This window comes from Pezoporus occidentalis, unplaced genomic scaffold (genome assembly GCF_034315485.1).
Source record: "Pezoporus occidentalis ecotype Australia unplaced genomic scaffold, CSIRO_AGI_Poc_V1 ctg9, whole genome shotgun sequence".
Lineage (NCBI taxonomy): Eukaryota > Metazoa > Chordata > Aves > Psittaciformes > Psittacidae > Pezoporus > Pezoporus occidentalis.
Window position 1 is genome coordinate 2,337,670 of NW_026916262.1, and position 27,992 is coordinate 2,365,661.

Consider the following 27,992-nt stretch of genomic DNA (forward strand, 5'->3'; position numbering starts at 1 on the left):
TTTAGAAGCCATAAGTGGTTAGTTAACAGAACTTCTATAAATGTAACATATTTGGATAATGAGATACGTACAGTGATCTTGATAAATTAATTTGAAATCACTTAATGCACAAGCTTTTAACAAATGGAGAGCAGGGAATAAGAAAGTAATCTCAGCAGAAAAACTTCCTGATAACTAAACAACAGCAGGGTAATTGTCAGATGCATTGGGATAATAAAAATGTAAAATATTATTAGACAAACAGAATACAAACATACTGCTTTCCTACCATTTTCCACTGTGCTTTTAGAATTTCCATGAATTTGAAAGTCAAAAGCATCCCATAGATTTTTAATGTGATTTTGGTGGAGACAGTGGTTTCTGTGGTTATGCATATCATTCACTGTGTGTTCCTTTCTATTCTAAGCACCTGCTTCATCATCCTACTGAGGCTGCTGTTTTGACAGTGGCTTGTCAGTATTGCTGTATATTTGACATACAATGCCAAAATCTAGATTTAAGGTGGAAGCATACACACTGTGCTGAATAGTTGAAACAGCAGCAATGAACCATTTTTCTTCATACCGTATTTTAAGTCTTTTCATATAGTGAACAGTTGTTCTGTCATTTATATGTATGACATTCATATATTTCTGTGGAATGCATCAAGATTAGATGCCTTTCTAGAATATATTTTTTATTCAAATACATGTTACTGGTCTTCCTTAGCAAAATATAATAGCTTGTAATGTAATGAGGGTTGAACTGCATGTTCTGATAACCTCTTGTGGCCATAAATCCTATGAATGAAAAAATGAATTCTGTGAATGAATGCTATCTTGAATTTCTAGCCTTAATTTAGTAAGATGTAAGAGGCACAGTGGTAAATGGAATTAGGCATTGAGATCTTTAACGAAAATTCTCCTGCACTGTAAATTTATGCGTCTTTTCTGCCTTGTTGTTAGAGAATTTTTATTTTAATTGATTTCAATATGCCTAAATAAATACAAATCAAACAATTTTTTTCTAAATTATTGATATCTTATTATCATATAGTCTGTCAGTAGTCCTATAACAAAAAACTAGAATGTATTACATGTTTAGAATTATTTTGTTTTTTTCTATTATGTGACTGCTAAAAGTAGAACATGGAATATGCCCCTGTTTTCTTGATGAGCTTTTTAAAGTTATGGTACAGCATGTCAGCTGAGTATCCTCCTGGGAGATAGTTACCCAGGGAGTGGAGGACTGCACAGCATGGGAAGTCACAGAGTTCAGCTCCACTTGCAGATCCCCAAAATGAAATAGTTGGGCACTTCAGTGCCTAACTTTCACTGCTCCCACTGACAGTAAGATGTCCAGCCTACCATCTAATGACCACTTTTTTCCAAATCTAGGAGATTGATGGGAAACTAGTGATATTGTCAAAGCTAAGCATCAATACTGGGAACAATCTAAAATAATATCTGAAACACAACTAATAATAGTAGTATAATTTTCAGTAATATTTTTTATTATTATTTTAACTTCAGTATTGTATATTTTTATTCAAGAAGTTCAGCATTGTGTTTATTTTTCCTTGCTGGTAACTCCATGCATCTAACTGTTAGGGTCAAAGTAAATGCCAATTAATGCTATGTAACTAAAATTCCTACTGACAAAGGGAGATTCCCCTCCACCCCTCTCCCCCCCTCAAAGCTTTAAAAAGTCATCTGTGTAGACTATTGCTGAATAATGTGCTCTGCCAGTTTTAAAATTGTCTATAGCATGGGATGTGCATACATGTCACTATCATTGAACTGTGAAAGACAGTACCTCTCCCTGAACCCTGCAACAGCCATTGTTACCCCTTGTTTGGGTGTAGTAGAACTTTTTGCTGCTTTGCCTGTATTAGCCAATATATTTTTTCTTGATACAGTAGTTGTTATCTCTGTTTTCTCTTTTCCCATAATGTAGATAGCCTGAGTGGTTTTGTGGTTTTTTCCAAAGTTGTTTTGGCTGTGACTCTTTGTTGGCAGAATTAAAGTTGTGAAAGGATCATGGGAAAGTAGTCTTGTGAAAAGCACGTAGGTGGACAGTACTTGAATTGTAAATGAATAAAAGTGACCTCATTGTTTTTGTGATTATAACAGCCCATTATACCGTGAGGTACTAACAGTTTCTCAGAACAATGTACAATATGACCAATACTAAACAGTGCAGCTGCAGGGAAAATGCATCAGCACTATGTCATGAGGGATAGATACTCGTTACATTTGCCATTAGGAAAAAATACAGGCAGTGTATTTTCACTAACTTCTTTAAAGAAATAATCATCTACTAACCATAAACTGAAACTCTCAAAGATGACTAGACCTTACAAATTACGTTTTATGTCTTCAGAGTAACTCATGGGAATTATCTAAACTCTGGATTTAAAACACCTTTCTACTATTTCTGCTGTTCCTTAAACAGAATTATTTTTTAAATTTAATTTTATTTCTAATAAGCTATTTTTTCTCTTGTTTTTGTTTTTTCTGAAAATGGAGTAGTCTTCTTCAAAATCCAGCTGTACCTTTAAACTAGGAATGACATAAAGTTAATTTGACTGTTTTGCTGTAGAGGTTAATGCATCCAGAAGGCTGTATGAAGTCTGAGAACACTGTATACAAGATAAATACCATATTGCAGTACACATTGCAGAGACATTGTACTTAATTCTTGCCTCCATATGTTAACTCCAAAATGACCTTTACTCATACTCGTATCTTTTAACGTTCCATGGTAGTCAGATACAGAGCAAGGAGACCCTACACATGCAATCTTAATGTCTGGATTTAGTCCCAAAGAACTTGAAGGATTTATATTCAGCATGAGTATTACTAGGTTTACTCAGGCCTCCTTTCCAGTAGAGTGATCATTCGAGGTTGCCATAGAAAATGGCATGCATGATTTTACCTTTTGACCTGACCAGGTTACTTCTGCGAGGTAGTTCTTTTAGAGGGTCTGAGGATCTAGGCTGTGGGACTGTCCACAAGCAGTCTGATTTCTCAGCAGTGTAAGCCTGAGGTTTTCTAGGATGCGATGCTAATGAGCAGTGTGGTACATGTCTTACCCCTTCACTGTGAGGTTACAGTTGCAAGAAGCAGGTGCAGTGTTTGGAAAGCGTTCCTTAGAGTCTCTCATTTCTTTTAGCAATCTACTGAGATTCAAGCAAACTTAAAGCAATCTACTGAATTTCTCTCTACTGAGAAAAGTAAAGTGCACCTGTATTCAAATCCTGCCTTAATTTCTTTATTGTTCTAAGGATTCTCTGGGAGCTGGATCAGTGTGCATTCATGGCCGTAGGATGTCTTGCAACGACATCCTGTTTGTCCAGCTTAGTGGTTTGTTTTTGTGGGGTTTTTAATTGTTACTTATTTGAGTCACAAATTTACTTTCTGATTCCTTTCCAAAAGCATCCTCTAGTTTTAGTTTGCCCTTCAGTCAAAAATGTAGTCTCTATAAGCTTGCTTCTATGTATTGGTGTTTGTGTATGTAATTTTGGTTTTCAAGTGCTAAACTAACATCTAGTTTTGTGTTCTCTAAGCAATTTGTCTCTGTTCCAAATCTTCCATCAGACAAGTTTGTTTGGTCAAATGGACTTGCATGTCAATAGTTTTCATTTTGTGGCTGGTGAGAAAGATTGAAAATCATTTTGCTAATGGTGTTCAATGATGTAATGTCTCATGAGATCAGCAAGAATTCCGAGAGACTCTCGTGTTCCTGATGATACAGCTGGTTGTGGGAGATGCCTGATGGTGTGCAGGACATTCAAGGCCAGGAAATGGTTAAATTATTCTGTTCTGAGGAAGCCCACTGTGATTTCTTTTATCTGCCAGATAGTCTGCTTTTCTTATTTGGATAAAGCTACTTTAAAACCCATTGGAGGATTCTGGATTTCTTTAGCATGTTGATTGTGCTTTGATCTGAAACCTTCAGAAGCAACTCCCTCTCCCTGCTGAACTGCTGAGCCTCCTCATATCACACTCACTGTGGATTTCTTTCCAGGCAATTACTTTAGGTTTTGGTTATATCTTCTTCACTCCTCTCAAGGTTTTAATTCATTCATTCAATCTTCATTGTTCAAAACATATTATGTTGTTGGAGTTTGCTTTGGAATACAAGCAGACCTTGTATTTTCTTCTGAAAACGGGGTAGTCTTCTTCAAAACGAATGATAAATTTTCTTCCCAAAGGGTACTGGGATTGAACTCCTCAGCAGAGAGTGGGTTCTGATCCCACAGCCCTTCTTGATCATGAAGAGCATGTGGTATCTAATCCTTCTGTATAGTATGAGAGATGCAAGGGCAGAAAGAATGCCATTTCCTGTTTTTTTTTTTGTGTGGTGTCTGACAATGTAGATGTCTATTGAGTGTGTCTTGTTAATGCCTGCTCTCACACTGAGCTCTCATGAGAATGGTGAGATACAGGGGTGTCTGCTTTTCACACCAGGTTGGCCGTGCCAGGACTGGAGCAGCCTGGGCAGACCTGTAGGTGCAGCTACAAGGAACTTTAGAGTCACAGGAATGAAAAGCTTGTGGACATAATGCACTGCTACATCAAATACTGATACAGGCTTAAAAGATCACAGTTTTCGTTCTGCAGGTGAATTCCACTTAAGTCCTTTTCAGTCCAGGTCTGACGCATAGCTTTTGTTTCCCAAACAAAAGTGCCAGAAGTTTATGTTGGCATCAGTCTCCCACCTGAACCATAGCCATGTTATTAGTTGCAGAACAATGAAAATCTCTGTATATAATCAAATGGGAAATCAGCTAGAGAAAAAGGTAAATATATCAGAAGTCCTGGAGAATGAATGTGAATTAAAATAAGGAACAATAGCTGTGAAAATGTTGTTAAAAAAAACCTAGCAAAGCTGAATGTTCATAATGGTGAGGAAATGGAGAAAATATAGCAAAATAGTGCAGGCAAAAATTATTAAGGAGACTGTTTGTCTTGCATTAACCTTGTCAGTTGGGCTTTATTACTTACATTATAGGTAAAACCAGTAAATAGTAGTTCTTGTTAAACATTAGAACTGGGTGAATTGATTGAATTATTTGGAAAAGACGTTCTTCACTGTACAAATCTAGATTTAAATTGCAAACCTCACATTGGAGCTGTGTTACATTTGACCATGGAGAGCAGCTGTATCAGGAAAAGCACCAAATTCATTTTTAGAATTGTATCTCCTTAATGCATTGGATACATGGACTCTTATTTCCATTAACTTCTAAATCGTACAGATGGCAATGAGCAGATACTTTGGAAGTGTTCTCAGAACATTGAACAGCCCTCAAATCCAGGCCAGTTTTACATCTCAAAGTTGTACATGCGATAGAAAGGATCTGTAATTGCAGGGTATAACTGTGATCAAATATAATGAGACTAAGTGAAAGTAAACTCTTGAACCTAACAAAGAAACAGTTGAGGAGAGAGCTCTTATAAGTCTCTGAGGTCAGAAATGCTACAGAGAAAGTGATCAAGAGCATGGTTATTCGAGGCCTGAAGCCAGAAAATGAAATTAACAGAACAATGTAAAAGCAAAACCAGCTACGTACAATTAGTGGTGAGCAAAAATGGTGTGTTACTCATTGTTTCCAAGATGATGTAAATGCAGAAATCTTATCTGTGTTCAGAAAGCATTTCTACTAATTCATGGAGGAAAACTCTATAAAGGGCTCTTCACTGCAAATACACAACTTATTTTCAGGAAATCTTTAAGCCACAGTTTGCTGGAAAACTGAAGGGTATGTTGGGAAAGTGTGACTAGATACATGTCGTCTTTCCACTTTTGTCTGTCATTTGCTACTGCCAAGGCAGGTATGACAACGAATGGATTATTAGTTAGAACTATTCACCCATTCTTATGTTGCTGTTCATGTTTTCTCATTAACTCTTCTTTCTGGTCATCAGTCCAATATGGTGTGGGAGAAACACCAGGAAAAGTACAAAAATCTTAGTTGTATGAGTAAGTTATGTATAGCACATAGAGTGAAATGGGTCCTGTTCCCTTTCTTAAAACCTGTATATTTTTCCTATTCTTTCATCATAAATTCAAAGATAAGTCTTATGAACAGTCGTTACCATGCATTTGGTTTATGCATGCAGTATGAATGGCTTTATCTACTGGAAAAATAATAATTAAAAAAAAACCCAGAACTTTTTTCCTGGTTTTGCTTATTGAGGAAGAAATTTCAATGGTCTTTTCCATGACTTTTCTATGCAATTTAAAAGATCAATTTGAAACAGAGATTGGCATATAATCTGGTTATCCAGTTTTGGTTTGTTTTTTTTTTTTATTTAATTAAAATCAGTATTCACTCTCAAATAGAAATTCAGGATACTTCAGAAAAATTTGTTTTACCTCTTGACTGGTCTAATTCTATCACACATTAAAAAGCTCATCTTCCAAAGAAGAGACTGCTTTCAGCTGCACAGCTTGCTCATTTGTACAAAGGTACTGTGCTGCTATCTGCTCCAGGCATATACCTTGAGCTTCACTCTGTATGTGACTATAGCTTTAATTATCCCATAAATTACTTTGAGATCCTCAGGGGAAACTTTGCTCTCCAAAGTAATACTTATTTTTTATTTATTGCTGTAAGAGCAAATATGAGGCTATGGAACGTGTGTAGACACAAATTCCTACCCACACATGTCCACAAGAGACTGAGGAGCAATTATGCTCTGTATTTTGCCCTTTGAAACATCGCTGCCTTTTTCTTTATTTCGTTTATCTAATCTTGAGTTTTTGAGGTTGAGGAATAGATTTGATGTTGGCTTAGTAACAACAGGGATCATTCATCTCCTGTGATGTTTTATTTTGCTTGGAACTGCCTTCTCTTTCCACTATGTCATGTATGTGCTTAGATGTGCTTATACCTTAAGCTTGAGTTCCCCACTATTATCTATTGTCTGAAATGGTACTTTCTCAAACTACAGCATTACTTCATATTGTATAATGCCCTCTTCCCTGCTGAGAGCAACACACTCAGGGCACTGTTGTTTGAGTGTATATAATCTGAGAGCACATTCCTGCAGACTTTACATGTTATCCCTGTGCTGCCTCTTCTTGTATCCAGTCTGCTGTATTGACTTATAACAGCATTTTAACACAAGTAATATAAATTTCTTTGAGCTTTCTGGGTGGAACTGTATAGACTGATAATGAGGACTTATTTGTGTACTCCCTGCACTTTCTGAATGGCTAACTTTGCGTATAGTATATACTTAAATGTTACTGAAGGTACACAGAGCATGGAGAGTTTTGATGCAGAGCTACCAGTGGATTGTGCAGTATCATGAAATGACTATTAACTATTTTTATCTTCTGATTTGTTTACCTGCCCATTTGCTTTTTCTCTTGTGAGAAGATTCATCCAACTTTGGGTAACTAAGGTGCATAAGTCCATCAAAAAGTAGAGAGTGATTTACGTGAAATTAAGCTGTGATTAAACTATTTTTATTCAGATCAAATCTGTAACACACAGAAGATACTATTTTGTGTAACAGACATTCCCAGGTTTCAATTGGGAATCAATCTATGGTGTTTCTAGGATCAGACTTTTGAAGGAAATGTGACAGACCTTCTCAGCTGATGTAGTACAAATGTACAGCATTACTTAATTTTTATACAATTCAGTATTAGTATGTTTAATTATGAGTATCTGTTTATATATAGTAATCTGCACTGAAAGGTGTGAAAAACATCTCTTTCTCTTGGTTAGATAAAGTTTCAAAATCTTTTGCAAATATTTTAAAGGTGTCAGGAGTAAAAAAGGAAGAAAAAATATCTTTGAAACATGAGAGGGGACTTTGAAACATCAAATCGATTGTTTCAAAAATTTTCTGGGAGAGGGGAAATACATAGAGATGCAACATGAAATTAAGTATAAATTGTGTTAGTTGCAGGTAACAGGTATACATGCACCTGGGATAGGGAAAGGTGGTAGTGAGGGAAAGGATTTGTAATCTGTTCTGGAAGCTACTTTATTACCTTCAAAGAGATTGAAGCACTTCCATAATCATTTACTTACCTGGAGAGTTTTAACTGGGTCTTGTTTATAGAGATTTGTGGTACTGGGAGTTTAAATGTGATGCTTCCCTAGTCTCTGCTTGACCTGGAATGCAACACATCTGCTCCCTGCAACACAGAATCATAGAATCAACTATGTTGGAAAGCATGAAGGAAAACTCCTGATAATGGCCATTTGCGATTAGTTTCTTCAACTTGTTTAAAGAAAACCATGTGTTAAAAGAACAAACAGCAGCTAATTTGCTTGTCTGACACTTTTTTTGCTAATTGCAACTGTCTCTGCCCTCTCACAAAAATAATATGACTATGTATAACAGTAAAGAGATTGTTTGCTGGTGACTTACAATGGTATTGGTTGTTTGTCAGTATTTGCATAATACTACAAGTGGTGCATGGTTTTAATAAGCAAGCAAAAAAACAAATGGATAACTCACTTTGCCTCTTGTTTATCTCCCTAGAATTATTTATGTTCTGGTTACAAGAACTTAAGAAATTAATTGGTTTATATTTCATTTTAAATTGATTAATATTGGAAGTGAAGAATGCTTTAACATGCTTTAAGGCTTTAATTCTATCATTGATCATAAATAAATAATGGGATTATTAACATGGTACAGTTATTATTGGGTCTTCTTCATGCCCACATATGGAAATAATTAATATCAAAAAAGATAAAATGACCATTCTAATTATATAAGCTATATCAACAGCAGGTTTTAATAGAAAGTAAAATGAGCATGAAGTGGAAGCCTGCTGAATCTATGCCATTGACCAAATAACTCTTCATCCAAGTTCTGTCAACAAATCTATGTCTAAATTTTAAAAAACATTTTACATCATGACCCAGAAGAAGACTTCAGCATTATGGCATTCAGGATTATAGGGGAACTGAAAAGCAAAAAAACTTCAAGAGGCCTTTTTACATATGTAGCAATTGGAGTTTAAGGATCTGTGAAATGAAAATTTGTTACCTAAAGCTGCAGTAATGCCTGTTGGCCTACTTGATTTGTAAGTACCTGGGATCTGTTCTAAGCTTTCAGGAATCATAGAATCATAGAATGGTGAGGTTTGCAAGGGACCTTAAAGAGCATCTAGTTCCATCTAGTTCCACCTCCCCTGCCATGGGCAGGGGCACCTTCCACCAGACCAGGTTGCTCAAAGCCCTGTCCAGCCTGGACTTGAGCACTGCTGGGGCATTCACAGCTTCTCTGGGCAACCTGTGCCTGTGCCTCACCACCCTCACAGTAAGGAATTTCTTTCAAATATCTAAATCTACCATCTGTCAGTTTAAAGCCATCACCCCTTGCCTTATCACAAGGCCCTGTAAAAAGTCCCTCTCCAGCTTTCTTGTAGGCTGCCTTTAGGTACTGGCAGACTGCTATATGGTCTATAAGTAACTGTATCTTTAAAAATAAAGATATGTCATTAGTTTGCAGGGATGGCCTTGATTTTTAATGGAGTTGATTGAAAACTTTTTATTAAAGAGGTTTTTTCAATTATGGGTTTAGAAAAGCCTTTTGGGGGGGGGGGGGGTGGTGGTGGCATGGGCTCTATTTTTTTCCATTATTTTTCCATTTGTTTGGAAGATTCCTGATAAAAAATTCTTTTGCAATTTAACTAGCTCCAAATATTTCTGGGTTGTTTTTTTTTTAGTGGTAAGTTCATTAGATTTGAGCTCAATTGCAGCTCAAGGTCTCCTTTCTCTTATGTATCACTAAAAAACTTGCACCCCTTTGTGTTGTGGTGGAGGTTTCACTTACCAGGGAAAGAAACAATTTTTGCATGGACCTGTGTGGGAATCACAGCCAGGGACACCTTTAGGGTTCATGGCAATTAGGGGACAGAGGCAGGTTGAAAGTAGCTTCATTGAAGATAGATTTTTTTAATTTATTTAGTAAAACAGCTTCTGAATATTAGTCATTCTCATGTAGCATGTCTCCCAAATTAGTTCTGAAGCACATACCGAGCCGATAGAGTATTACGCATCATTAATTGAGCTCTTCAATCCGCACTAAAGCTACTTTGTGGTGGCAATTTTGTCTGTGTTCCCTGGCAATATGTGCCTGTAATTAAACTTGGCCTCAGTCACAAGATGAGTGAAGAGGTTGGTGTTTTCTGCTCTCAAAGGAGTCATTTTGGAAAGGAACTTGGGAGGTGATGATATGTCATCTGTTCTCCAGAATGATTTGCAAATACTGCCCATGTTAGAATCCATAAGGAATTGATCTTTTTTCCAGTCATTAAAATGTGTGTCTTTGTGGGGATAAATGAGTCTATATGTTCTGTCAAAGGTACAGAAAGTGCTATATTGAATTTGACAGTACTGTAGTCCTGTGCCAGATGGGGCTACATGAAGGTGAAAAGACTCCATTATTAAAGAACAGTGTTCTAAAATGCTTTGAGTGTTTTTCACCCCAAACAGGGCATAGGTTCTGTCTTTAAGCAGAATAAATGTTGTCTATCATGTGTTAGGGTTTCTCCCGTACCCCCTTATCTTTCACATAATAAGGATGTAAGAAATCCCCCACTGAGTAATCTCCTATGTTCTGTCAAGCCCAGCAGTGTCTCCAGTCTATTGTCTCCAGCAGTGGTAAAGGGAGATTCTATTTAAAGACCAAGCATACGAGGCCTGGCTGCCTTTTGCAGTCCACTCCCTTTGTATTTCTCTAGTATCTAAAGTCAGTGTATTACGGATGGTGGCTAGTACATGACTGCCTAGTCATTTTAGTATCAATATACAGATCTATTGCCCACAAATTCGTCTAACCTCTTTATGAACCTGCTGATACTCTCTGTCTCCACAACCAGGATCTTCTGTTAGCAGGTTATATAATTGTACTGCCTCTTGTGTATAGAAATGTGTTCTTGAATCTCCTATTAGCCTCATCAAGTATCAGTACTTCTAGTATTACAAAATATTGTTAATAGCAGTTCAACATGTTGTTGCATGTATGAGTAGGGAAAAATTTTGTATAGCAACAAAATTGTTGTAAATATTCGTTGTTCTGTATTATTTTGTATTCTATTACAAGGAAAAAAATGAGCCTTTGTTGTGTTTTTTTATAGGACTGATACAGAACAGTATGTTTCATTGTGCCAGCTGCAGTGCCAGTAAATCTTTATCCTGTCTGTTTACTTCAGAAGTGAGAATTTTATTCACAAACAGACACAATAGATATATTTATGTTGTAATCATAATAAAAAGTTAAAGTTATGATCGCTTTGATTGTAGTTTAGATTCTGTATTGCTCATTATCCTATTGTGAATCAAACTTTGAAATAGAAACATTGGTTTCTTGTTGCAATATGCCATTTAAAAATGCAGAGGCACTTGGAGAATATCTTGCTGACAGCTTATATAGTACGTGAATGAAGCAGTCGGATGGAGAATGGAAATTAAATGACAGCCTTCATGAGTAGCAGGAATTTAAGGCCATGGGTTCAATGTAGCAAGGACGGCTCTATTTCAATGAGATGTTCCCCTTTTATACCATGAGGCATCACTGTGGCAATATAGAGCTGTTAACAAAGCAAATTATCAGTGACGGAGTATTCAATATATTTGACATTGCGTTTTTAAACATTTTGTAGTCTGGAAATGAGAAGAAGACATAGAGCACTTGGTTCTGTTCAAAACCTTTGTATAGCCATATAAGTTATTGATCCTTCACTTTCCTTTTGTTTCAAGAAAAATGATTGAGTATACCTAAAAATAAAAGGTGAATGGTGAAAAACTGATTTATTTCCTCTTTGGACTTCTAGATATGTATGAAGACTTGTTTTAATTTTGATCACAGATATGGCAATACCTGTCATTTCTAATTCTAACGAATCTTACGTAATGGTTTTGAGTCACTTTAACCAAAAGCCCTTTTGCCTGAATTTTGGAGATTAAATATATGTGGACTGGAGTTTAACAACTTTACAAATATTTACTGACTTTGCATGTTGCAGTGGACATCACTTTTCTGTAGGAGTTCATGACTGACTGTGAATATCTGTGCTGAAAATTGTAATGCTCTCTTATTGCAGCTTCTGCAAGCAAGACAAGTTGCCCATTACGTTCCAGTCCTGTGTGATCACGAAGGAGTGCCAGGTGTCAGAGTGGTCAGAATGGACACCCTGCTCCAAAACATGCTTTGACATGACTACCCCTAAAGGGAATCGTACAAGATCACGGACCATTAGACAACTCCCTATTGGTAGTGAAAGTGAGTGCCCACAACTAGAAGAAACAGAGGAGTGTGTTTCTCAAGGAGATGGTGTGGCACCATGCATTACGTAAGTTGGCTTTTTTTCAGTTCTCCCTATATTAAAATGAAGAATTTCAGTTAAGTACACAGGGCTTATGATGGACTATCAACCAAATAATTATTAAAGAAATAATACATTTGATTTTATTTTATCCTTTGCTTATTTAGTGCTCTTCTTAAAAGCCTGAAGTCTACAAATAGCTGCTATTATAATGAAATCACTTCCTTCTCTAAATACAGGAGAAATAACAAATACATATTTTTTCATTAATATTAACTTTTGAAAAAGAACATTTGTGGATATGCAGGCTCAGTCAAGACCATAATAAATTAATTGTATTAATTTGTTAGTGATCTTTTCCCTGCATAACATTTCTACCAGGATCACTGCTTTCTGGAGCACTTGTATATTTGCAGACAAAATGCTGAACATAGGAAAGAGGAGATAAATATCTATTTAGCAAACAGACTTTTTTAGCGAAACTTGTATTCAGCTTAACAAAGGCAAGCTTGGGCCCCAAATGGCAAGTGGGAGAGGCTAATAGTAACAGTAAATAAATTAACCCTGTTTAAAGTTTAGGAGAAATGACGGCAAGCACTTTTTGATTCAAGAGATTGCTGTAATCCTTATCAACTAATCAAGATTAAAATTTAAGTCCCAACTGTGCTTTATCAGACTGAGAAGAGAGTCTGGGGAATTTGATGTTAAGCATCTTAGGCTGTAGTACATATTTTTCATTTAAGAGCTGAAATGTCATCTTTCCCCATCTCCAGCCACATTAGGAAGCAGTTTGCTTGATTTAGCCTCAAAGGACTTCTTGGGTAGAGAATTGTGTGGCATTTCTTTCAGTTTGTAATCCTGATTGGGTTTTAACTAGGAGTCACAGATCTTTCATGTGTGTTCACTGACTAGAAAGCTCACAGCTTCTCATTCATCAATACACAGCAGGGATGCCTCAGTATTGCATGGCCGTCTTTCTCTTAATAGTGAAAAGGGAACTTACTGAAAGGTTTTTCTGAAGTAGTAATAAAAAAATACAATTATAGTTTTACCTTGATTTTCAGGAGAAACTTCTTTGTATTTTATCAAAGATGAACAAGAAGCTTTGGGGTTGTTTGGGGAGGGGTGTTTGTGTTTTTTTTTCCCCTTTCCTTTTCTGGATTTTGTGTTTCGCAGCATGTACACTTCTTTTGGTATTTTGGCTTTGGTTCATATGATCTGTCTAGCTCTAAACAAATGCTGAGAGTCACAACATTGAAAGTTAGCTTGTCTGAACATGGACTATATGTCTCTGTATATCAAGGTTTTCTTCCCTCCAATAAAATATTTATGTGTGCAGTATGTTTCAGGAATTGAACAGAAAAGATCTTTCTAAAAAGTAATGATTTCAGAAGTGAAATAACAGAGGAAAAGTTTCAGCCCACATAAAATATTAGACTTAATGCATCCCCGTGTACAGGAAATTTTGGGACTCTGGTTATTTAGGAAATTAATAAAGCTGTTAAGGTGTTTCAGCATTTATAACTTAATTCTGTGTAAAATAGCTTCATGATTTCTAAAGACCAAATTAACTGATTTTGATCCAGGTATGGTTGGCGCACCACGGAGTGGACAGAATGCCGTGTCGATCCTCTCCTTAGCCAGCAGGACAAGAGGCGAGGAAATCAGACGGCACTGTGTGGAGGTGGCATTCAAACGCGGGAAGTGTACTGCGTGCAAGCTAATGAAAATCTCCTCTCCTATTTAAATACCCTCAAGGAAAAAGAAGGTAAATTTGATTCACTTGCATTTGCATTAGTGTGAAATCAGACCACTTCAGCATTCCAGAGCTCCTTGACAGCCATTGTCTTCTATCATCAGTGCCTTTTTACCTTGCAGATTTCTGTTATTTTCTTGTTCAAATGAAAATACTTAATTGCAGTAGCAGAGATTTTATTCTCTATGCTGCAAATATTGATTCTTAGCTAAAAATTACTGTTTCTTAGTATCTATTGAAAAATTTTGTCTTATGTTAAGGATATATCTCAATAAGAAAGAGCATGAGAAGGTAGGTTGGAAATCCTAGATTCTCTTTCTTTCTCTGCTGTAAATTTCCTGTGTATCCTTAAGCTGGCTGATGAACTTGTGTGGTTTGATGTGCAGATGGAATATGTCAATTCTGTCATGTAAGCTCGATATAGAAATACGCAAAAATATGACCAGATTTAACTCTTGGGGATTATTATTATTATTTTTTAATTATTATTTATTTTCTTCTTCTCTTTTTTGATTCAGTCAAGTTTATAAGTTGCTTTCAGGACTTCAAGCCAATATAATTTCATGGGTTTGTTTCCCTAACTGAAAGAGAGAGGCGATTATTCCCTGTCACTCTTACAGCTGATACAGCAACTTAAGCAAAGAGAGGATAGCTTAGAAGTTGAAATCTTTCATTCATTTGGTAATATATGTACTTAAGAATAACACGAGTATCTTATGTAATGTTTACTTCTGCATATTAGTGCAGCACTGGAGATCTAGAAATTAGTAAATGTATTTAGCTTGCATTATTAAATTTTATCTTCAGTAGCTGTTTCATACAAGCACACATTATTAATATACAGCCACATGCCTCAGGAAAAGTGTTAGCATTATGCAAGTCATGTGATGCAACATTTACTGCAGAGCTGACCAGACTGCAGGCTACTGAGGTTTCTGCTGTAGGTTAAGGATACTCTCAAACTTGTCATAGAGGTAGAGTTTGTGGGAAATACTAATGCCAACATCCATTTCAGTGTGACTTTGGATCAGTAGGGTGTGACTTGTGTGCTCATGGGCCCTGCATGTGTATTTATTAAAGAAGCAGTTTCCAAGCCTCTTCATATAATGCATATCAGCTGCCTAAGGGCTTTTAGTAAATCTCCTCTGCCGAACAAAGTTTAGATGCCCCAGTGAAGAAGTAAAGGAGTAAAGCCTTCCAGCTAAGGAGATGTAACAATAAAATCAGTGGCAGCTTACTGTTCAGAATGATGATTAGGATTTTGGTAGGCTGTGAAGTCTCGCCAGCTTAGGCGGGTGTGAAATCTGCTCTTATCAGACTGTGACAGGAATACATGGAACCCATCAGGAGGTAATCTCTGCAGGCCCTGGAAAGCTGATTAAAATGTAACTAGTCTTTGAATGCATAAACATGAGAACAATTTCAGGAGCTCAAAGTAGGGGTGAAGTGGGTTGTAGTTTAAAAAGGAGCTCTGGGGTGTTTCCATATTAGGGGACAGATCTTCAGAAAAGCTGTCTCTCCCTGCATCCTCCCTCTTTCCTCTCCCATCCTGGATTTGGGGTAAGAGCTGCTCTCAAGGGCCTCCTAGGAATGAACAAATCAGTGCCTCTAAAACAAATATCATTTGGAAACTATGAGTAATTTGAGGATGGGGAAAAGCCAGGGAAACGCCTACCAGTTTTAGCTGTGGGGAAACGCCTTTATTTCAGTGTAGTTTGCTGTTGGTTGTAGTGAATGCTGTCTTGGTAAAGCTGCTTCGAAGACCTCCATTCTCATATACTCACAGTGGCGTTTCCCTGTTATTTCAGAAAGTCAGTCACAGAGCAAGTCGAAGGCTAGTGCTGCACCTCTGCTATCGATCACTTTTGAAATAACAGGTAGGTAAATTAAGGCCTCGGACCTAGCCTTTCAATCAGAAGCATGCAAAGGAGGCACCATCCCTTTCAGAGGAACTATGTTGGCTGTGTGTGCATAATTAATGTGGTTATGTAGCTGTGAGATAGTTTGATGGATTTGTACATTCTCAGGAAATTTCAGATCAGTTTGAAAGTGACAGGTCTAAACTCAAAACTAATGAAACTCATGAGACAGCTAGGCCAGTTCCCTGCTCTTGCTACTGAACACAGCAAGTGACTGATTTTCCTCTCGACTCTGAACACTGGGAATTGCTTCATTGCATTCAGCACAGCCACTACTTCCAGTCCTTCCACAGGTTTAAAACACTGAGTTAGGGCTCAAGTAAGAATTTTAACTTTTAATACTTAGCTGAACCATCTGGGTTCATATTCTCTCCTGTCAGAATTCATAAATTTAGACTTGAGAAAGAAGAGGGAGCATTTGGTGTAGTAATTAGGCAGCTAACAATCCAGATTCCTGGAGGCCACTGTCGTTTTGCCATTTACTTGCCACTGACTTAAGTTGTTTCATCTTTATTCACCTATTTAACTGGTTTAGTCACAAAATTAGAAGTGAGTACTTTAGAAGAAAGTAAGTCTGTGAGGTAGGTTGTATCATCTTTTTCCAAGTACCTTTAAAGCCCTTGATGTGAATGATGATAGGATGAAAGTTCCTTTATTGGTGAAATTTTATTCTACATCTGCAAACACACACTCGATGCCCTGTTAAACACAGAGGAACTGTTTACGTGCATGGAGTTGTGCAGCTGCTTATAGGATCAGGTCCTGAATTATGTGCTGGTTTTGGGTGACAGCATTCATCATTATAGAAAATGAGGGAAGAATGTGTATTCCTTCGTTGTTGGTCATAATGTGTTTTGGGCTTGGGTTTTTCTTGCTTTTTTTGAGTTTTTTCAGTTTAAGAAATTTCCTTCTGTTTGCTGTGAAACCTGTGTGGCAAACGACCAGAACTATGAAGTTGTGTCGGCTTATGCTGGTGCAGCCATGTACAAATTCAGTCTCTTTGCTAGTCTGGTCATTACTGGGCAGTAGTCTTTTGAGGGTTCCTGGAGAGGAATAGGTTAAAACTTCAATAAATGTAGCAAATGTATCTGAACTGTGGGTGGGTTTTTTTGTTTCTTTTTCAAATGAAGTCATTTACATATACAATATATTCAGATAAAATTTGTAAATATAGTAGATGATTTGCGGACAGGGTGATTGAATTTCATTTTAGTTTTTAGGTCACTACCTGAAAGCTGAAATTCATTTAAAACTGAGTAATTTTTTAGGTAGACTGAAGGAGAAAGAGAGATTATCAAAATGCATTCACTTTTCTTTCAACTTTTGGCCTCTGAGTTGGTCAGATTCGACACAGAGCTTGTAATACTACATACACTCTAATCAGCATTCAGTATCACTGCCAAGGAATAAAGAACAATCTTTACTGCTGCCACAAGAGAGTATGAAAGCACAGAGATAAGACAGGGTTTTAAACTGTAAATTTCTGCATCCAGCATCATCTTCTCTCAAAGCATCTTTGCTAAACAATAAGCAGTAAAAGCTAAGGTCATTTATACTTTTTTGATTATGAAATTATTATTATTATTTAAATTTATGGGAGTGAGATGTTCATAAGATACCCAGGCAAGTTTTCTTATTTTACTGTCATCTCAAAGAAAGAATTCTGATTGATCCTGGGTGAAATACACCCTGAGTGTTCAGTGATGTAAGTATCTTTTAATGATGTGGAATATAACTCGTCTGTCCTACTGTTGGATTGTTTGTTTTAAAAGCAGTATATAACAGATATGGTAGCAGACAGTTGTACATCACTTGTGTTCTAAGAACAGCATTTCAGGAACATTTTGACATATTGAGAAGTTTATTGATAACCATTTGCCTGTTCCTAAAGTACTTATTTTTTTCTCCTACACTCTAATGAGTGATGGAAAAGGCAGGTGTTTTCAGTAGTTTCATGGTAAGTTTATTTATAAATTTTTGCTGGCAAGACCTGGAATTCTTACTGGGCAGATACCTCTAGAAAACTGCGAGAGTATTCCTGTTACTTAAGTCACCCTCTTTAAAGCCACGCACAATCACAGTTCCTCATATTTCAGAATTGATTTCAGGACCATCACAAGTTTAGATTGAAGCCAAATGGATTCCAACAGCACTACAGTAGTACCTTCTATCGCAGACTCTTCAAAAAAATCTGGTTGAGATATGGAATGTCCTGTCTGTAATATGGAAATCTGCTCCTTAAAGATTCTTGATGAAAGGTCTTTGTTATTTTTCTGAGGAACATCCCATGAACTAGTGTGATGGTAAATGCTTTATCGTAATGCAAGCTGGAAATGAAGCACAGCATTTCTCAGAACACTTTCTCTGTTCCCTGAAGCAAGCCTGTGTCTCAGGGATGTAATTGACTCTTAATTTCAACTGTCTCACTTTAGCAATTCCCTGATTAAATCAAGGTTAAAAAAGTATGTTTAGCAATTACTTACTGGGCTTTTTTTTTTTTTCATTTGTTTTGTTTTGTTTTTTTTTTTTTAATTAGAAACTATTCAATACAAATTCAGTTACAGGCAAATTATGTTTGTTTATATCCATGTTCTACACGAGATATGCATATTACGATGATTATCATGCATATTAGGTGCTCATGTCAAACATATTGTAAAATTCAATGTTCTGTCATAAAATTTAATTCTAGCGTAGCATTATGCAAATGTTGGCATGTTTGTTCTTGTATTATTTTGTGTTAAGAGATTCGTGATCTGGAGGCAGTAATGTTGAATGACTTTCTGCCATCTTCATGCTTTCATTATGTGGAGCAACAGAGTGTAAAACCATGCCAAAGGAGGCAGCATGGGAAACCAGAATAGGGTGATGAGTTTTTTCATTTCTTTTCTCCCTTAAAAAGTGAGAATTTACTAATTCTTCTGTAACTGGATGGATCATCTACTTAAAAAGTCTGAATGTAAAGACAGACATCTATCTACAAATGTGACCATACTTTTTACACCCTAATGTTTAATGTTTTATCTCTGGTTATTAATCTCATCTTTCAGGTGGATATTTTGCCGTATTCTGAATTTATTTCAGAATATATTTCTTCAGAGAGCTCTTTCCATCAAAAGAGATTATTTGTAGTGGTGGCAGTAAATTAATATTTCCTGTGGAAAAAAAAATGCTGAGGAAATAGGATGAGAGTGTTTTAAGTTAAAGAATCACACCTCTTCAGTCCACCAAAGTGAATTAATATGGCAGACTTAAGTTTGCCTTCTAGCAGTTATTCTCTGCTTAGTGTAATAATCTGTCAAGTCCTATATTATGCAAAAGAATTAAAATCTTGCTTATAATGAAATGGTACATTTTGGTTTAGAGTTTTGTTCCTTACTCTGGCACCTTATAGAGTTGTCCTATTTTCTGTGTAACCTGGGAGTTCAAAAGAGTGAAGTATGGGAGAAGGGTGATTTTGGTCTGTTCAAGGGTTTATTGATTCTTAAATAACAGAATAATCTGCCTTCAGATGTTTTTCTTTGTTAATACTTTTCATTTGCCTTGTTTTAATTATTTTAAATACATTATATATATATTTATATTATATGCAAAACGTATACATATCTAAAACTTTCTTGAACTAATGCTGTTACTGCACAAATCTTACTGCTGAGTATGCACTTGAAAGTCTTTAGAATAAAAAACCCACTAAAATTTTGTCATAATTTTAACCTTGTTTCAGCTTATAGCTTAAATATAATCTTCTAAATATTAGTTAACCAGCCTTTTGAAGTTACAGTATCATATAGGAGCAAAGGGATTTATATAGCTTTTTGTTCAGTTTCTTAAGTGAAGACATAATAAGACAGCAGGACATCGATTTACAGAAAGCACAATATGAACAACTGTTGTAGTAACATAATCTATCATTAAATGAAAGGACTAGGTCTGAGAAGGTGCTGCAATACCTAGTCTTCCTGACTCCATGTAATCGGATTTGGCTCTGTTCATGTAGAGGGTAAACTGACTTCTATTTCTTTGTTTTCAGGACAGGCATTTTTCCATCACTTCATCAGATTAAAATGATGATGTATCAGCCTTTGTGAATGAAGTATGGTTTTGTCCACTTAATGCTGAGGATCGTGACACGTGAGAAATGTGTTGACTTTGTTTTGACAGCCTCGAGGCCAGTAGACGGTAGGCTGTGTACGGGACCTCTTCCCAGCACTTCTCAGTTGTGCCATATCCCCTGTCCTACAGAGTGTGAGACCTCGGCATGGTCAGCTTGGGGACCATGCACCTATGAAAGCTGTGATGATCCTCAGGCCAAAAAGGGTATGTAAAAATTCAGTGAAGCCTTTTAATGGTGATTATTTCGTGTTCCTAAGTCACTAGGCACTTCTGGACATGCAAGCATACTAAATTTTGTGCCAAGAAGGGTATATCCAGCGCCTTTGAGCATCAAAAAAAAGTTATTCAATTAGGACTATATTTAGCATTACTGCTTCACCAAACCTGGCAAAAATGTAGGCTTCTTACTAGGTTCTCAAGGTCAGTTTGGGTTATTACAGGTCACTTCCAGTTTTAGACTTTCCCCTCAAGCTGAACAGGATACAGTTTCTATTTGAAATCACAATTCTGGCACTGTTTGAAAAGGAAGACAGAAGCAGCCTTTAGGGTACACTGTCCAAGTCACTCAAAGATTTAATGTTCAGTAATAGCTTAAGAATTCATCAGTAGACTCTAAAGCATATCTGGCAAAAAATCAGGACCATTTGCTGTTGATAGGTGACACTGTTTACTGATGATGTGCTGGTTTCAGTTTTCATGTTTTACAGATAACTCCTATGCAGAACAGATGGTAGTAACCTGACATCAGAATAGGAAATCAAGAATACAGTGACAAGGACTTAATGTAGGAAGTCTGTATGTTTCTGGCTGTAAATGAGAAAAAACAACCTAGTCATTGCTGTGATGTGATTATCTGACAAAAGCTGAGCACTTGGTTCCTTGACTAAAAATACTCATAAGAAAAGGCAGCCACATACATCCACTTGAAGGAGCAACTGTAATTACCACTTTAGCTTCTTGTTCCTTGTATACTGCTAGCTACACCAGTCTGGGCAGCAATAACAAGTTTTACAATGCTGTTTCACAGTAGTGGGACCCAACCTTGAACAATTCAAGTAGGAAAAAAGCAGTTCAGTGTGTAAGCCTGTTGGATTAACTCTTCTCTGAGTACAGCTTTCAAGTAGTCTGTTATGTCTGTTGCTGTTACATCACTAAAAGTTTTACTACATTTTCAGGGGCAGTGTTTAGGTTTATGAGACTGATTGGGACACCTGCATAGTGGAAACATATTAGGATGTACGTCATGCAAATCTTCATTCCTGAACACATGAGCAGGGATCTTCTCCCTGCTGCCAGTGTTTTCCTCTTATTTGGGATTTTTGTATTTTATTTTATAATTACATTGACCATTCTTCTGAGAGAATGATGTAAAAGTTGTACAGGCACTCCCAGTTTTAGCAGGATGCCTTTCCTGTCAATTTAGTATTTATTTCTTTTTTTTTTTTTTCTTTTTTTGGTGGGGGATTAGTGTTTATAAGGTGATTTTACTTGATAATCAATCCATGTTGGAAGATACCTGAGAAGAAAACAAACAACATACTTGAGAAATGGCAACCCAGCAGTCTAGTCACGGTTTGTTAGATGAGGTGGATCCTCAAGAGTAATGCACAGGACAACAGACTTGTCTGCGTCCTGGAGTACATGAGACTTAGGATAAACAGGGACTTAAGGCAAAGCTTACTGAATGAGCTCAAAAGTTTTGATTCCCTTGTTAAGTTTTACTTCTCTGTCTCTCACTTTAGTGAGTTTTTCTGCCCAGTTATTTAAAATGCAGTGCTGTGCTGACTGTGGTATCTTTTACACAGAAGAGAAACAGAACTGTTCACTCAGGTGTAGATAGGTAAAAATCTCTTCACTTTGGATTTAGAATTGAATTATTTCACCCTTTGTATTTTCTTGGATGTTGCAGGCTTTAAGCTAAGGAAACGGCGCATCACCAATGAGCCTACCGGAGGAACAGGAAACTGCCCTCACCTACTGGAAGCCATACCGTGTGAAGAGCCCTCCTGCTATGACTGGAGAATTGTGGGGCTGGAGGAGTGCATTCCTGACAATGAGAAGCCATGTGGCCCTGGTACACAGGTTCCTGTTGTCATCTGCGTCAACAGTGACGGTAAGATGCTTTTTCCCATAGTCCACACCAACTAGAGTGAACATGCTAAAATGTAGTTCAAAAGGATAGCAATTTTTGTTGTTCTCAGTCCTTGAGATCAAGCTGTCTGGAATGCAGAAAAATGTCCTTTGGTACCGGTTAGGAAGGATAGGCCCTCTAGTTTCTCTAGGATCAAGCTTCTTCACCTACACATCATGAGTTTTCAAAGGTTCCTGAAGAGACTTTGAGAAAAGTAAGTAGAAAACAGCTGTTGTTTTTCAGTAGGTCAGACTCATGCCTGCAATGACTTGACTGAATTCCCTGATGTAATCCCACTAACAAAGCTGATCCTCTTGATTCCAGAGCCAAATAAAGTGTGAGTAAAGTCAGACACATTGCAATAAGTATAGCTGGAAGAAAAATAATAATGTTCATTTAAAAGCATGATTTGATGTGTGTTGGTTTGACAGCCCAAGCTGACTTGCTTCTTCAAAAAGTCAAAAATACCACCATTGTTCAGCTATCTTCTGTGAGAGAAAGCAGATTTTGCATGACATAATCATAAAAGCCAATTTTGAAAGCTGCTTACAAAATAATCTATGGAAGATTCATGAATTACTGTTGCAAGAATACTCTTAATTCATTAGTGATATTATAGTCTAAAGCAGCATATAAATTAAAATAATTGTACTGACTACAGTGTAGTTATGGTAAGAGATTTCTGACTCTATAGATGATTAAGTAAAAGAATATCTCTGAGTGTTTAACAGCTGCAGAATATATTTTGTCATAAAATTGGTCAGAGGTAATAGGAATTTATTATAGAGATTTTTAAATCTTGACCTTCATGCTCAAGAATTCGGGTCATAATTCAGTTTTGGGGTTTAAATTAAAAACTTTGGAGTGTAAGCTGTATTTTTCTGTATGAACCTAAGAGAACTGGTAGCCATCTTTAAAACTCAGAAACATACCAGCCTAGAGTTACAATTTTACATCTGTTACATTTGATGTCCCTATCTCAAAAAATTTCTCCTCACAGTGTAATAATTTCTTGGCAACAATTCTGAAACTATTTGGCAATTTATTTGCATATATTTTCATATGGAAAATTGCCTTTTCCTCATAAATGAGGGTTTCCTAAATCTGAAATTTTCTTTATTAAAAAACATAAATCTGTAAAACTTTTTTTTTTTTCATTTACTAGATTTTGGCTAGTTTGGCTTACCTTTGGTTTTGAGGAGTGGTATTTGCTCACATGTCTAACTAAATTGTAATATAGACATTTATATTGACTATAATTTCTTGTAACCCTGACATAGTTAGGACATGAGACTGAGCTACTAAAATTTTGAGATATCTTTTATGGTATTTGCTTCTGCTCTGTTTCAGACCGGATCTGCTCTCTGCACTGCGCTTCTGAGGGGCTTTGTTTTTGGCCAAATTTTACTTGGAAGACTTGTAATTAACTTTTTTACTCCCAGTATTAATTTTTGGTTTTTTTTGTCTTCCTGAGTTATATGGCGTTATATATCACTGTAATTAAATGGCATTATACATTGCCTGTTCTGGTAATCTGTTGCGGAAGGAATGATAAATCAGGCTTTGGCCACGTGCCAGGCAGTCTTTAAAGAGTTGCAGGCACAGCTTCAAAGAGAGGGGAGAACAACCTGCAGTTACGGTTTGATTTGCAAAGAGCCAGTCACCCACGAAGATACATGTTCAATATCTTTTGACAGAGCACAAAAGCAATGGAGAATAATGTCATAGAATGCGTCATCTCTTCCTTGAAATCCCTTCTCTTAGTGAACAGTTTTCTGTGATCTTCACCAATAATACCAAGTGGTTTTTACCTAGGTCTCTCCTCAGTGAGATTAGCATGGTATAGCAGAAACAAAGTATGAAATAAGGACCCGCCAGCCTTGGTTATCTCTCCATCCAAGCTAACCCCGCTCAAGCATCTCCTGCCACAGCACCACACACTGAAAATCCTGTAGGCAATTCTTAAATGCTTCTCTAAACTCTCACACCGCTAACTCTTCCCAGGTAGCTCCTATCTAGTACTCAGGCCTCCTACACTGGCACAGGATACAAACATTTGCTGCAGGCATCCAGATTCCATTCTGCAGTCAGCCCCTGGGTAGGTGAGGTTGGATCAAAGGGACTTAAGTGTATTAAAACAAAAGCACATTTTTCCCTTGGCTTCTGCTTTATAAAATGAAAAAGGCTTGTGGTGTAATTTTCAGAGTAAGCATTGTACTGTAAACGTAATGCTTACATTAGTAAGATATATCCAACACTGATGAGTATCTTCTCTTTCTCTGGATTGTTGCATGATTCTATATGTTTAAAGCATAATTAGTTAGGATAACATGCCTTGAACTGGCTGTTTTACTTCACAATTAGAATCAAGTAGCAGTGTTTGTGAGATTGCTTTATATAATTAGAATGAGCTTCTCTCTTCAATTTGCTGTAAAGATAAGAGTCATTACAGCCTTTGAGACAATAGCAAACAATAGATTATCCTCCCATGTTGTTGCTGGAGGCCTATAATTGTCATTCTTTTTCCACAGTGCATTGCAGTAATCGGAATTTTCATCTGGGCTGAAAAAATATGACAGTCAGTACCCCAGGTTGTCATTGCAGAGGCTATAATGAACTTTGATGTATTTTATTACATAAATGGAACTTCAGCCTCTTACTGGGGAAAGAACCTTTTCAGAATAAATATTCTTCGTCAGTCTTCCAAAGAGCTCCTTTAGGTAAAAAAAAAAACACCTCCTTTTGGTTGTGGAAACTGCAAGACTGAACAGAACCTGTTCAGAATTCCTCCATCATATACATTATATTAATAATTAGAGATCTGTAGCTTATGTTCTGTGCTACCCATGATCTTTTGGTAATGATACGATGACTTTTTTTTTACTGAATTGTAATTTATGTATTCTTATAGATGTGTAATACAAGGCATACTTGCATGCATGCGCACACAGAGGTATGCACATATTATCTATTATTAAGTGGTTTAATGCAGTTAATGCAGGGTGATTTTACAACAGATGAATTTGCTCTATTTCTCTGTAGCCGTGGCAATCTATGAAGAATGCAATTTCAGTATTTAAAGATTATTTCCTGTAGTAGGAAAGCTGCCCACTTTAGCAGACACATTAGTGCTACTCCTCTGTAAACTGGGAAAAATAATTTCTGACATAAAAATCTCTAAAATTGACTACTGCTGAAAATGCCTACAAAATGCTGGTTCATTCATTATGGGTTTTCAGATTTTAATCTTTGTGCTGAACTCTGAAGCACAAGTGCTAGCAGTGGCTTTGGTGTCAGTGTGCTTCTGATCATCACCATAGTAGTCTGAAATTACTTGCTCATTTTAAATAATACATTTCTTTACAGCCTTTATAATATCTGGGACTCTGTACCACTGCATGTGTTACTCTGGATTAAACAGCTCTCACTTCTGAGGGGCAAATTTCTTCCAGACCTTCCTCAAGCTCACTAATTGTTGGTTTACAGTGAACTCCCCAGGGAGAAGGAATAGACTGACTGCCATCTCCTGCCTCACTGCTGTGAGAGATGACTAGCCTTAGAAGAGGCAGGCACAGCAACAGCAAGGCTCGTTGTTTATATACAAATTCCTGCAACTCTGAAGTAGCAGGATTGTTCCTGAGTTGTATAGGCAGAGATGTGTTTTGATGTAGCTGAGTGTCATGAGTTCTTTCCTGAAATCTGGACATAATGCGAGTGACACAGGTCTGGTCTTCCTGAGACTGGAGTACAAATCCATGAGTATATCCTAATGTAAAAGGGTGGGCTGTACCCTATTTGCAATACTGGGGGAAAAACAGTGGGTTTAGTAGTTCATAAAAATATGTAGAAGGTAAAATAGTTTGCTTTGTTAAGACTCAGATGTAAGCATTTCAAACCAGTTAGTTTAGCTACTTTGTATGGAGTGGCTTAAACACTGTACTGTCCAAAATTGAACAGTGTACATCTCCTTCATCTGTGTTTATTCTTAGCTAGTGTGACTGACAGAAGACACCATGTGTCAGCTATATGACAGTTCTGTATGATTTAATTGCTTTACTGTTTTTCTCTAGACTTAGAAATATTTATTTCTGAAATATTTCTCGTATTTCTTTTATTGAATTTAACTTTGCAGAAAAACTCATAAAATTTGTTTATGTAGTTTAAATTTTCTTCTGTAGTTTCCTGATCAACATCTGTATTTTGTTTCTTAATTTTAACTTTATGTCTTCTTTGTCTTTATTTCTTCTTATGATAGGCATCTAATTAAATATGTAAACTTCAGTAAAAACTGAAGATTGGCTGGTGCAAACATTTTCACTGAAAATATTTTGGCTGGTTTAAATGTTGACTCTTTCTGTATATTTATAGTTTAAACAAAATATTTGCTAAATGAGTAGCTGCTGGTCTTCATTAATTTTCATAATGGAAAACATTAAGAGAATAAATAGAAGCTTTGTAGGTGTGCCCATGTATAAAGAGTCTACTTCTTCTGCCCTTTCAGTCATATGGCTGTATGCATTGAATGAAGAAACCATCACACTGGTTGGACTTTTTAAATGATTACTTAAAAAGAAAATGCCTACTTTGTGTCACTTTATGAGTTAGCTCTTTTAAAAGAATGAAGAGGCAGATTCAAATTCAAATTACATTGAATGATTGAGTTAATTGTGTAACAGAACCCAGGTCAAAATCTGCCTAATGCTCAGCAGTCAATTAGTAAAGTACTGTAGCTAGTGAGTTTCTTTCAGCACATACTTCCTTATGCTTATGGAACTTCGTTATATGGGCATTAGTCGTCATTTCCCAATATTAATTTCTTAGCTGATGTCATTACAAAATTGATTTGAACTGTTCTTTTCTGTCTGACAGCTTTTTGGCTGACCATCCGAGGCATTTAAATCAAATGTAATACTCATACTTTGTTCTTCACTGTAAACACATGGGATATGAAATTTATAACCTGGTCCTTTCTTTAATTTGTCTGGTTACCTTAACACTATTAAATTCTTTAATTGGATATTTATTATATGTAAGAATTTGCTAGAGGGTAAAACAGTCAGCTTAAAGGACTTTAAATCTGATCCTCTCAGACCATTAGGTTTCAGAGCATTGAATTTTTAAGGCATTTCTTTTTAATAAGATCTGCTTTATTGGTATAAAGGTATATATGGAAAAACTACTGCACACTACTGCTTAAATTATACCATCTCAGTTCCCAGGAAGTTTGATAATCTTGTCAATAAAACGTCATATTTAATATGTCATACAAATTCCTTTATGTCTCATCTTGACAAATAGGAAAATTGACATATCCCTATTAAGTCCCCTGTAAGAATAGATGCATTTAGTGTTTGCATAACTTACTTATGGGAAGACTTAAATGCATCACTTGCTTTGTCAGTGTCTTTAATAGTTGGCCTAGACTGTGATGTGATGATTTAAATTAAAGGGATAAGTAAAACAAAACCAGAGTTTAATCTACATAGTTCAATAAACAATATATGTATAATAACTTAGTGCAATAGACCATTGTTTCAAATTTGCCATATATTTTTGCAAGACAGAGTTGCACTTGATATGGGCAATGCCTACAGAGACATTAATGTTCATTACAAATATAATTAAGTTAAAAATAGGTGGGCCAACATAATTACTAAAATCTTTTTCTTGTATCATAGATTATAATTTGACTGTCTAGTCACCTGGGTTTACTGGCCTTTGGCATTACTTCTAAAATGCACTATAATATCCTTGCAGCGAAGCAGTACTAATGTGTTTAAAATTT

General features: G+C 36.4%; 1 protein-coding gene across 1 annotated transcript in view; it reads left to right on the forward strand.

The window, feature by feature from the left end:
- Positions 1–27,992, forward strand: part of THSD7A (thrombospondin type 1 domain containing 7A) — a 286,529-nt gene that overhangs the window by 170,495 nt on the left and 88,042 nt on the right. The window contains exons 4-7 of the mRNA XM_062605006.1: positions 12,067–12,315; positions 13,875–14,056; positions 20,125–20,280; positions 21,986–22,189. Coding sequence (XP_062460990.1) covers positions 12,067–12,315; positions 13,875–14,056; positions 20,125–20,280; positions 21,986–22,189 — 791 coding nt within the window. The remainder of the gene's footprint in view (positions 1–12,066; positions 12,316–13,874; positions 14,057–20,124; positions 20,281–21,985; positions 22,190–27,992) is intronic.